The sequence below is a fragment of the Prionailurus bengalensis genome, chromosome D3 (assembly GCF_016509475.1).
Source record: "Prionailurus bengalensis isolate Pbe53 chromosome D3, Fcat_Pben_1.1_paternal_pri, whole genome shotgun sequence".
In the NCBI taxonomy this organism is placed as follows: Eukaryota; Metazoa; Chordata; class Mammalia; order Carnivora; family Felidae; genus Prionailurus; species Prionailurus bengalensis.
In genome coordinates this window covers 69,075,167-69,087,938 of record NC_057356.1, presented here as the reverse complement: position 1 = coordinate 69,087,938, position 12,772 = coordinate 69,075,167, and the positions used below count along the sequence as shown (strand labels likewise).

The 12,772-nt window shown below is 41.1% G+C and overlaps 1 protein-coding gene across 4 annotated transcripts in view; it reads left to right on the top strand.

Annotated features, from left to right (window-relative positions):
- The window catches only part of DYM (dymeclin), a 359,762-nt gene that overhangs the window by 62,465 nt on the left and 284,525 nt on the right, over positions 1–12,772 (top strand). For all 4 annotated transcript variants that reach the window (XM_043558777.1, XM_043558775.1, XM_043558776.1 and 1 more), the window contains exons 4-5: positions 8,311–8,404; positions 9,364–9,497. In XM_043558777.1, the coding sequence (XP_043414712.1) occupies positions 8,311–8,404; positions 9,364–9,497 (228 nt within the window). The remainder of the gene's footprint in view (positions 1–8,310; positions 8,405–9,363; positions 9,498–12,772) is intronic.

Sequence of the window (12,772 nt, the reverse complement as noted above, 5' to 3'; positions counted from 1 at the left end):
ATTATGATTAAGTGTTTCTCATTATACTTTTTTCTTTTTGATTTTGCCTGAAATTTGATGAGGTTTTTTTTTATTGGCTTATTAAAGTCTTTTCAGTTCCAAAGTTTTCTTTAGTTATGGTTTTGATTTTCCTTGTGTTTGGGTTTCTTCTCCCCCAACTTAGGATCACCTGTTAACAGTCAGCTTGGACTGTTTTTGCTTTCGGTATCTTTCTTTTTCCTTTTTTTAAATGTAATTTTATCATAATTAATATAATTTTATTAATATAATTTTAATATAATTTCTTTAAAATTTTTTTTAATGTTTATTTATTTTTGAGACAGAGAGAGACAGAGCATGAATGGGGGGAGGGTCAGAGAGAGAGGCAGACACAGAATCTGAAACAGGCTCCAGGCTCTGAGCTGTCAGCACAGAGCCCGATGCAGGGCTCGAACCCACAGACCGTGAGATCATGACCTGAGCTGAAGTCGGACACTTAACCGACTGAGCCACCCAGGCGCCCCTGTAATTTCTTTTTTAAATAAAATTTCTTTTTCAAATTAATTTATTTTTCAGAGAGAGAGGGGGCACAAGCGAGTGAGGGGCAGAGAGAGAGGGTGAGAGAGAATCCTACACATGCTCTGCACTGTCAGTGTGGAGCTTGAAGTGGGGCTTGAGTTCAACCAATGTGGGGCTCAAACTCAAAAACTGTGAGATCATGACCTGACTTGAAGTCAGAAGTTTAACTGACTGAGCCACCCAGGTGTCCCTGTATCTTCTTTTTCTTCATCATCTTTCTTTTCTTGAGTTTCCTCCTTTATGTCTTTGATTATGTGATTTTGATTAAGTGATTATGTCTTTGATTAAGTGATTATGTCACTTTGATTAAGTGATTATGTCTTTGATTCAGTTTTGTAAAGATTCTAGTGCATCTTTTATTTCATTTTTAGTTTGTTTTTAATCATTCTTTGTTTTTTTCTGGATGTCAGACTACTCTCTTTTCATTATACTCATTTTTCCCAGGGGCTTTCTGGGTTTTTTTTTCTTCTTTCTTTCTTTTTAATTTTTTTATAAAATTGTTTAACATTTATTTATTTTTGAGAGACAGAGAGGGAGGGAGACACAGAATCTGAAGCAGGCTTCAGTCTCTGAACTGTCAGCACAGAGCCTGACACGGGGCTCGAACCCACGCACCGCGAGATCATGACCTGAACTGAAGTCAGATGCCTAACCAACTGAGCCACCCAGGGGTCCCTCTTTCTTTCTCTCTTTCTTTCTTTCTTTCTTTCTTTCTTTCTTTCTTTCTTTCTTTCTTTCTTTCTTTCTTTCTTTCTTTCTTTCTTTCTTTCTTTCTTTCTTTCTTTCTTTCTTTCACGTTTGAGGGGCACCTGGGTGGCTCAGTTGGTTAAGTGTCTGACTTTTGATTTCAGCTCAGGTCATGATCTCAGGGTCGTGAGATTGAGTCCCATGTTGGACTCTGTGCTGAGTGTGGAGCCTGCTTGGGATTCTCTCTGCCCTTCCCTCCCTCTCCCTGCCCCTACCATTCCCCTGCCCACTCTGTCTCTCTCTCAAAATAAATAAACATAAAAAAAAAATAGTCAATTTTCTCTTCTTCCACTGATGATGCTTGTTACTCAAATTTGTTTGATAGTTTATTTATTTATTGTTTTAAGGTTTATTTGTTTTTAAGAGAGACTGAGCACAAGTGGGGGAGGAGCAGAGAGAGAGAGGGAGACACAGAATCCGAAGCAGGCTCCAGGCTCTGAGCTTCAGCACAGAGCCTGAAGTGGGACTCGAACTCGTGAACCATGAGATGATGACCTGAGCCTAGTTCGGACACTCAGCCGACTGAGTCACCCAGGCGCCCCCTTGTTTGACAGTTTTGATTCAGTTCTTCCTCTGAAGGTTTACCATAGCCTGTTCCTTACTCTGTTGTTACTGTTTTGTTTTTCCTTATTCATGAAACTAGCAAATATTTATTGAGCACCTACTATATTATAGGCTCTATTCTGTATACTGTGCTATATATTGCATAATATATTCCATATTCTGGCGCAAAAGACTGACCTAGATTCCTGACCTCATGGCACTGTCTCATTAGGGGAATCAGACCAGAAATAAACAGACCTACTTTCATATGCTGTGTCTCTTCAGAAAACTAAAGCAGGGTAGACACACGGAGAGTACCCATGTAGGTATGTTGTTTGCTGTCAGAGAGGGTGTAAATACACCTTGTTATTAACCTTGTTCCTTGTGTGGATCCTGTAGGTGCTTGTTGAATCTGCTATTATTTAAGCTTGAAGGCAGGCTGCTGCTGTTTTGTAACCTAATTTTAGAACCCAGGAAGGTTTTATTTTGTGTAGGTTTTGCTTGGTTTAAATGGGACCTTCTCTTACCCTTACTCCTTGGCTTTGGAGAGAATTATAAAATTCCCTGAAGGAACATCTGGGTCAACATTTTTTGTACATGTACCCTCTAGTGCATGTTGCTCTGTGTCTGGCGTGTTTATTTCTCCCTAGTTGTTTTCGGCGGGGGTAGGGGGGGGGGTAGCCTCAGAGTTGGTGTAGGAAGTAGGAGAGAAGTGTAGGAAGTGGGATGAGTAACGTAAGTTTTCTTGTTGGAGTAGACAGAGAGGGGGAGATTTTGTCCTTACAGTTACTTTCAAGTGGTTAGCCTTGCTAACCGTCCATTGATTACCAAGTAAATACTCATCGGTTCTATAAACTCTGTAGTTCAAGTGTTCTCTGTTTTGGTGGGGAGAAGGACTGTCTGCCTGGAATTAGCATTTGTGTGAACTTGTGTCTTGCTGTATATTTTCAAGGGTGTTTGATATTTAGGTTTCGCGCTTCTAGAAATGCGGGCCAAATAATGTAATAACTCCCGTAAGTTCCTCTTCTGACTTCACTCATTTTCAGCTAATGGGCAGGCTTCATCTGTATCTCTCAACCATTCACGGAAGTACGAAACATGTACAGAAAAGCCGACAAACATAGAGCACGTCCTCGCATATTAGACACCAACCTCAGGCATGTCATTTCATCCATAAATATTTTGGCATAGATCCCCTAAGAGGAGTTTTTTGTTTTGTTTTGTTTTTTTAAGGAAAACAATACCACTATCTTACTAGAAAGCAATTAAAAACATTTTTTTAATGTTTATTTATTTATTTATTTTTTTTTTTAATTTTTTTTTTTTTCAACTTTTATTTATTTTTGGGACAGAGAGAGACAGAGCATGAACGGGGGAGGGGCAGAGAGAGAGGGAGACACAGAATTGGAAACAGGCTCCAGGCTCTGAGCCATCAGCCCAGAGCCCGACGCGGGGCTCGAACTCCCGGACCGCGAGATCGTGACCTGGCTGAAGTCGGACGCTCAACCGACTGCGCCACCCAGGCGCCCCCCTATTTATTTTTGAGAGAGAAGGAGAGACGGAGTGTGAGCAGTGGAGGGGCAGAGAGAGAGGGAGACACAGAATCCGAAACAGGCCCCAGGCTCTGAGCTGTCAGCACAGAGCCCGATGCGGGGCTCAGACTCACAAACTGTGAGATCATGACCTGAGCTGAAGTCAGATGTTCAGCCGAATGAGCCACCCCGGCACCCCTAGAAAATCATTTTTAACATTATAAAATAACCACTGAGTGTTCACATTTCTGATTGTCTTAGTTTATGTGACTCAGGAACCAAAATAAAGCCTATATGTTGTTATTGGTTGATACGTTTTTATGATTCTTTTCATAGCTAGGTTCCTTCTGCTATTGTCTATCTCTTCTTTTTTCCCCTAGTTATTTATTTATTTATTTATTTATTTATTTATTTATTTATTGAAGAAAGTGGGCAGTAGAGTTTCCCACAATATAAATTTTGTTGAGTGCATCCCCATGGATTGCTAACCTGTCTCTGTCCTAGCTTCTGTATATTTATTGGATCGGGGACTTGGGTATTTTAGTGAAATATTGGGAAAGGTTGTTTCAGGGTCTGGGAGCAAGTCCAACTTTCTTACCCCAGATGGAAATTTTCTTTATAATACCTTTACCTGAATGTTACTCAGACTTTGCTTGAACTCCTGTAGAGATAAGGAAGTCTCTTCTTTACGCAAAAGCTATGAACGGATTGCTACAAGTTCAAACTCTAGAGTGAAATGAGCTAGTTTTTAATTTAAGTGCCATTGTTATTTAATTTTACAGTTGAGGAAACTGAGGCATGGGGTGGGGGGCTGAAAGTAAGTTGCCAGGTGTCACAGCTAGTCAGTGGTGCAGCTGGGATTTGAACCTAGGCAGACTCTGTGGTCTAATTCTGTTATGCTTTTCTGCCTTCCTGTCAGTTATCCCCTGTTCCTGCTCTAGCTTATTCAACTTGAACATCATATTTGATTTTTACCAATTAACTTTGATTCCATTAAATTCCATCCAGGTGTTTTGGAATATTGAGTCTACCATTGGGTATTGTTGTTGAAACAGCAGGGAGTGTACTTTGTTTTATTAGTCTATTTCCCTGTCTGCATCTTGTCTAAGAGTAGTGTGAAAACTGAAATGTTTTAGAATGTCAGCTGCATTACGACTGTGCGTCCTGAGTATCTCCTTAGTACCTGAAAGAGTACTGGGTCCATACGTAGAATTAGCTCAATAAATACATGCTGAATGAATGAATGAAAAGAAAAGGTATCCACAGTAGTAGTAGCTGGTTGCTGTTCCCAACAGCACAGTGTTGTTTTTTTGTTGTTGTTCGTTTTTAAATAGCTAACCGTTTATAAATTCAAACAATTACTTATGAAGTCATTCAGTAATAAAGGACCTGTTGAATGAACACAAGATTGTGAAGCTGGGGTTCTGAATAATGCTTGTAGTCATATCCTCTTTGTTTCGGTATTTTTTTAAATTTTAAATTTATTTTTAACGTTTATTCATTTTTGAGAGAGCGCGAGCGGGGGAGGGGCACAGAGACAGGGAGACACGGAATCCGAAGCAGGGTCCGGGCTCTGAGCTGTCAGCACAGAGCCCGACGCGGAGCTTGAACCCCATGAACCGTGAGATCCTGACCTGAGCCGAAGTCAGACACTTAACCAACTGAACAACCCAGGTGCCCCTGTTTCGGTATTTTGTTTCGGTTTACAGTAGCTAGGTAACAATAATTCACACAGAGATGCACTTGCAAACATTAACTTTTTGTTTTTGTGGGTTTTTTTTTTTTTTTTTTTGCTTTTACACAGTGTATCCTGAAATCTCAGGATATTCTTTCATTAAGCCCCAAAGCTTGAAAGAGAAGCAGGAAATTTTTTATTTCAAAGTGTAACTGACAAGATTTAACATCTAATCAGATATCTATTCTTGATTATAACAGCCGGACAAAACCCGCCCTGACTTACCGCACGTGTCGCACCTTGCTGCCCACAGTGGGGTTCTCTGTTCAGGGGCAAGGAGCACCACCTGGGAGGCAGTGTTGTAGACTCTCAGGTCACCCTCGACACCTGCGAGATCAGAATTGGAACTTTAAGAGTGCCTTGTGATTTAAAGGCACGTTAAGCCTTGAGAAGCGCTGTTAACTTCAGCAGGTGCAGGGGGGTGGCCCTGGGGTTCTGTGTGTCCGGCAGGCTCCCACATAACGCTGTTGCCACCAGTCCCTGAACCACGCTTGGAATAGCAAGGTGCCGCAACGCTTTATCGCAGAGAGAAAGTTACACTGTAACTTGCATTGACTCAAGCTGTGACAGGAACAGCTACCCAGCAGGGTGACCTGAATTAACTTGACAGTTATTGAGCACCGAGCAGGTATGCTGTAATGGTGTACTTATTCCCATGTGTGATTTTTTTTTTATGCGTGTATGTGCATACCTGGATTTTTAACAGTTCTGGAGAACTTCATTCTTTCAAATCTTTGACACATTTTCAACAAGTTCAAATGTATGCATAGAGATGGCAGCAAAAGATAAGTGTCAGGTCTGAATTTTTCTGGGGCGTCTGTGTGGCTCAGTTAAACACTGACTTCGGCTCAGGTACTAATCTCGTGGTTAGTGAGTTTGAGCCCCGCATCAGGCTCTGTGCTGACAGCTCAGAGCCTGGAGCCTGCTTCGGATTCTGTGTCTCCCTCTCTCTGTGCCCCTCCCCTGCTCGTGCTCTGTCTCTCTCTCTCTCTCTCTCTTTCTCTCTCTAAAAATAAAATAAACATTAAAAAAAATTTTTTTTAATGTATTTTTCAGGCAGCAGAGGCCAGTGTGTTTGAGCGTTTGCATTTGTGTTTTTCAAAATAGTTAAAAATACATTTCGAAAGAGAAACAAATATTCAGAACTCTGGAGTCTCTCAGTTTGAAAACCGTTCGTAAAGCAAAAAGACTGGACATTTGTCACTAACATTGTTGGCTTTGGGCCCAACACTTAACCTTTCTGGGTCTCTTTTTCTTCATCAATAAAATTAAAGTTTTTGGCTAAATGGTTTCTTCCTTCTGATGAGTTGTTTTGTTTTTTTAAGTTTGTATTTAAATTCATACAGTGTATTTAAATAACGTACAGTGTAGTATTAGTTTCAGGCGTACAATACAGTGATTCAGCATGTCTGTATCACAAGTGCCCTCCTTAATCCCCATCACTTATTTCCCCCCTCCCACCGCCAGTAACCATCAGTTTGTTCTCTGTAGTTAAGAGCCGGTTTCTTGGTTTGCCTCTCTCTCTCTTTCCCCCCCCTTTGCTCATTTGTTTCTTAAATTTCACATAGGATGTGTGAAATCGGATGGTAATTGTCTTTCTCTGACTTACTTCACTTAGCATAGTACTCTTTAGCTCTGACGGGTTCTTAACTTCTGTGCTTCTGTGATGTATTAAGGTTGTCCAGAGACCCAGTGAAACTAATGGTGTGAATTCCCATTCAAGTCCAAAGGCCTGAAAACCATAAGAGCCAGTGTTGTAAGTCCCTGTCCAAGGGCAGAAGGCTAACGTTTTAGTTCAACAGTCAGCCAGAGGAGGATTCAGTCTTCCTCCGACCTCGGTCCCGTTCATGCCCTTAATGTGTTGGATGATGTGCGCCCACTTTGGAGAGGCCCGTCTGTTTTACTCAGCTGAAAATTAAAATGCAGAAACATCCTCACAGATACACCCAGAAATAAGTTTAACCGGATATCTGGGCATCCTGTGGCTCAGTTAAGTTGACTCGTAAAATTAATCATCACGTGTGTCTTACTGGGCAGCCTGATAGAGCTTTATATCTTCATTAAGTCTGATTCCTTGATTAGAGGGGTTGGTGTAGCACAGCATTTTAGAGCCAGGGATTGTAACCAGCAGACAAGGATGTGTCCTTGAGCGGTAACAACAGAGACGTGAGGATCTGTGAAATGGAGGTGATATTGGTGCTTATCCCATAGTTGGTTTTGAGGATTTGGTGAGGTGATATGTGTAGAGCACTTACTGTATATTGGTCAGTGTGTGTTACCTGTTGCTCGATGAGAAAACAGGTTGGAGAAGAAAAGTAATTTGTCTGAGGTTTAATATTCTGTTAATTATAGCCTTGGATCTAGAAACCAGATCTTCTGATTCTCATTACTGTATCCGCTCAATTCTTTGGGCTATACTTGTTGAAATGCCCCCCTTTGAACTTAAACAACTTCTTGAGCAAATTCTTTAAAATTGTATTTGATCAAAATAGCTCCCCCCGGCCATAGTGCTTTATGTGTCTGTTTTTCGTTAGAATGATTTATGATGATCCGAACAGAGTTTTTGCCTTTACAGTTGATTGTATTCTGTATACTGGGAATCATTTTTTGAGTTTTTTTTTAACATTTGCTTTTCTAAAGAGAAATACTGTGTGTATGTGTGTGTGTGTGTGTGTGTGTGTGTGTGTGTAAATTGAGTATGTATCAACTATTCTCTCTTTACAGTTTTGAATTCTGATATGAATTGGCTACTTTGTCCTATTGTTTCCATCATTTTCAGTTTGCAAATCATTTTTTTTTAATTTTCTAAAATGTTTTTTATCTGTGTTTGAGACAGAGCACGCAAGCACGTGGGGGAGAAGGGGGAGGGACAGAGGATCCAAAGCAGGCTCTGTGCTGACAGCAGAGAGCCCAATGCAGGGCTCGAACTCACGGACCGAGAATTCATGACCTGAGCCTAAGTCAGACGCTTAACTGACTGAGCCACCCAGACGCCCCTTGCAAATCACTTTTTGTTCAAAATTAAGACCAGCAATTTCTCTCATTGTTTATTTTCCTAATTAGATGTGAAGTTGGTCATAAGGTTTGTCTGTGAGCAACTTCAGCTTGACAGCTTGGTTTTATAAGTGTTTTAATATGTTCACTTTGATTTCAGTTATTAATTTTAACTTTTTAAAACCTTATCTTCTCTTGCAGTTGTAAACAATCCTCGAACAGGAAACCTTGGTGCGCTAATTAAGGTCTTCCTTTCTAGAACCAAAGAACTAAAACTTTCGGCAGAATGTCAGAAGTAAGCTGGCTGATTAAATCATGTTCTCTTTATATTTAGCAATATGAGTATTTTTCATTTTTTGGTGGAAATGGATTATGGTCTTTTTGAAAGCTATAAAGGAATTCTCATTATTAAAAAGTAAAAGAGAGGTTATAATTTACTGTCCAAGTCATTGTGGTGAGGTTATGAATTCTGGAATCTGTTTGATTTCAGCATTTCAGACAATCTTCAGAAATATATTCCTTAAGAAGGTTAATAGCAATGTAATTATTATTAAAAAAGATAGTTTCCCCGCCCCCATTATTATTGCTGTTCATACCTAGTTTAAATTATGACTAAGTTTGAGTATTTCATTCCACATCTGTTTCCTTTTTTCCTTTCCTAGTAGATGAAAGAAAGTTCTGATTAGATATTATAATTTTATTTTTATTTGAATTCCAGTATAGCTAATGTAGATATTAAAATTTTGTATTTGATGCCTTGGAAGGTTAATCTTTGATGCCCTCAAGCATTTTTTAAAACCAGTGTTGCTTCCAAACAAATTATATTGAATCTAATTTAAATTTTTCTTGTTGAGTTCCTGCTTACTAATACAAATAGCGACTATTGTCCTGGGCTGCTGGCAGTGGCCCATTTAAAATTTTGGTCGTGTGTTTGCATATAATCTCTTTATGTTACTATATTAAAAAAATTTTTTTTTTTTCGCTTTTCTTTGCCCTGCCCACGTGTGGGACAGGTACGAAGTTAAGAACAAAGAGCGGCCATACCTAACGAAAATATTTTTGTTAGGTTGACTCACTAAGTAAAATGTACAGCATGAAACATGAAGTGGATTGGCATAGAGTAATATATCACTAGCCAAGAAAAGATAGGGACGCTGTGTTTATGGGCAAAACGACCGAGAAATCATGGACTGCATGGTGCCCGTGCTCCTGATGAGGTGCTGATTCCCGTGTGGTTTGGTCTTTCCTTTCTAGCCACATCTTCATTTGGCAGACACACAACGCTTTGTTTATTATTTGCTGTCTGCTGAAAGTGTTCATCTGTGAGATGTCAGAGGAGGAATTGCAACTTCATTTCACGTACGAAGAAAAGTCTCCTGGCAGTTACAGTAAGTATGGCCTTTGAAGATGTTCCAGGGAGAGCACGTGTAACACGGAAGGATGAAACCTGAGGAATCAAAGCATAGTGTTGAAAATTCTCTCTGTCTTCCCTTTTCATTTTTAAACGACCTGGCAAGCTGTCACTCCCTTTTCTCCTATATTTAAATGAGCCAGAGCTCTCAAAGTCCTTTTTTTCCCCTTTTTCTTTTGAAATAAGGAAGCCGGTAGCAGCGAAGCTTTTACTTACTTTGACTCTGACGCATATGGAAAATAAAATTAAAAGCCACAAATATACCTTTCAGAAAACAGTGTTGTCAACTTAAGTATCATCACTAGGGGAATACATTATTAAAGGAGACAACCAATCAGAAGTATGGATTTTAGACATATTGAAGGTTACTTTCATAGGACGCAGCAGTCTCTGGCTCTTTGGGTCTACTTGATCAGAAATAACATTTAAGGGCAGTTTTACGATGCTGAAATGTGCGGTCTTTTTCTGAAGACACAGCGAAATGTTGCCGTTTTCTCTTGATATTGCTGGGTTTTTTGTGTTACTTTTTTTTTTTTTTTTTGGGGCAGTAGTTAGGAGGGCCTGTAGTTTTCAAGATGGTGTTTTATGTCTTAGCATGAAAACTTACAGCCTGGAAAGCAGAAGGGCGGAAAGGGATTGTTATGTGAAATACAGGGAGTATAGGATTTTGTATCTACCCTTCCCGCTGACTTCTCTCTGAGGTTTGCAAAGGCAGTGTTGCTCCTGGTTCTGGGTTCATTTTTCTTTCTTTAAGAGAGAGAGAGAGGTGCAAGTGAGTGAGGGGCAGAGAGAGAGAGAGAGAAGTGGGGCTCACCCAAAGTGGGGCTTATGTTTACATGAAGCGCGGCTCGAGCTCACCTGATATGGGACTCGAACTCATGAACTGTGAGATCATGACCTGAGCCAAAATCAGATGCTTATCCTGGACTCATTTTTCAAAATATGTCTCTAGGGGTGCCTGGGTGGCTTATTTGGTTAAGCGTCCAACTCTTGATTTCAGCTCAGGTCATGAGCTCACGGGTTTGTGCATTTGAGCCCTGCATGCGGCTCTGCGCTGACAGCCCGGAGGGAGCCGGCTTGGGATTCTCTCTCCCTCTCTCTCTCTGGACTGCCTCTCTCCCCCACCCCTGTGTGTGTGTGTGTGTGTGTGTGTGTGTGTGTGCGCGCGCGCGCGCGTGTGTGCGTGTGTGCGTGTGTGCGCGTGTGTGCGTGTGTGTGCGCGCGCTCTTTCTCAAAATAATTAAACAAACTTAAAAAACCATGTCTCTGTTCTCATTAGACTTATTGTCTACCTAGGGTTTTTTTTTTTTTTTAATGTTTATTTATTTATTTATTTTGAGAGAGACAGAGACAGCACAAGTTGGGGAGGGGCAGAAATGGAGAGAGAGAATCCCAGGCGGGCTCTCTGCTGAGATCGTGGGGCTCGAACTCATCAACTAGGAGATCATGACCTGAGTTGAAATCAGGAGTCAGACACTCAACTGACTGAACCACCCAGGCGCCCCCTACCTAGAGCTTTATGTGTTGATTCTGAGTTTTAAGAGAGAAATATGTTCAGTTTACTACTGTGATAATCTGTATTTGTTAAACATACATGGATGTTTAAACAGAGCTTTTAATCAGAATTCTGTCTGGCGTGTGTTAATTTTGTTAATGCTAGGCTTCGTTTTTGTGGTACCGAAAGTGCCAAAGCAGCCCTAGTCGGGGAGGTGCAAACCTTTCCACCAAAGGGGTAGCAGCAGGAATGGAGTGCATGTTTGCTTCATGGGGCCTGAGAGCTAAGCCAGCCAAGAACCTACAAACCCAACACTTTGTTTTGCTTTATGTCAAAACAATTATGCATATATTGTACTTTATTTACTTAAAAAATTAAAAAAAAATTTTAATGTTTTATTTATTTTTGAGAGAGAGAGAGAGAGAGCGAGAGAGAGAGATAGAGTGCAAGCAGGGAAAGGGCAGAGAGAGAGGGAGACTCAGAATCCGAAGCAGGCTCCAGACTCTGAGCTGTCATTACAGAGCCCGATGCGGGGCTCAAACTCATGAACCACAAGATCATAACCTGAGCCGAAGTCAGACACTTAACCAACTGAGCCACTCAGGCACCCCTTGACATTTCTACTTATCAGTGGTCTAAGTCCTTTTTACATTTTCTATCAATGTCTTTTTACAGTTTATAAAAGTAATAAAATTAAATGATTGCATACATACTGTTAAATGGTAAAAAAAAAAAAAAAAAGACAGCATTATGCAGTACCTAAAAACATCCATTTATCAGCTTGTATGTGCATATCCGCATTAGGTATGCCGAAGGCTGCAGGTGTAGATAGTATGCAGTTTGGTTGTTTGAAGGTTGAATTGACGGAAGTACAGGACCATCTACAAACAATTGAGCGCAGTCAGCTGTGGGATTTTAGGATGGTCGGGTTACCACACCCTACAGGATTTTTGTTCCAATTCCTTGTCAAACTGCTGCGGCGAGATGGATGTTGCTGGCATGTTCAGGGAAGCCTTCTTTCTGAGGCTAATGTGACTGTCAGTAAGCTCCCGGTTTGTAACAGAAATTTGTGAGGATGTCCTCGGTGAACATTTCCCCACGGGCTGTGGATGATGTGGTAATAGATTGTTTGCTGCGGAGAATTTGTATCCTCTTGTACCTATAACTCTTGGTGCTCTTCCCTGCCTTTGAGAATAGTCAGAGGGGACAAAGCTAGCCCTAGGGGAAACCAGGAAGCGCGACAAAACGGTTTCTGTTTCCCCTTTGCCTTCTGTGTGAGTTCTGTTCCTCCTAGTGTCCTGCGGTTCTCGGTATCATCTTCCATTACCTCCGATACTTCATTTACATTTTGCATCTCCTAAATCCGATATTTGAAGTCCTGAGGGGTTTGCATGTATAGTTTGTTTTTGCAAACACTTTGTTTCCTTATGTATTTGAGGATGTTGGTTGTGAGCTTTTGCTGGTTGGATCTTAATCTGAGGCCCCAAATCAGGGAGGGATTGGCATTTGCTGCTGGAGGGATCTAGGGCTGCATCACCCGAGGCCATTAAGCCTCCTCCAGAGGTTCTGGGCCTAATGTGACATCTCAGGTTCAGCTTCCCAGTGGCAACCCGGTGTCGCGGCCTTGTACCATCGTTCATCATCGGGGTCACCCTACCCTTAGAGTTTGTTTACTGCCCAGTGTTTTACTCTGGATGCAAGCCAGTTTGTTCGCCTGTGGTTGTGCTTTTTGGTTATGGTGCAAGGGTCCTTAGAGA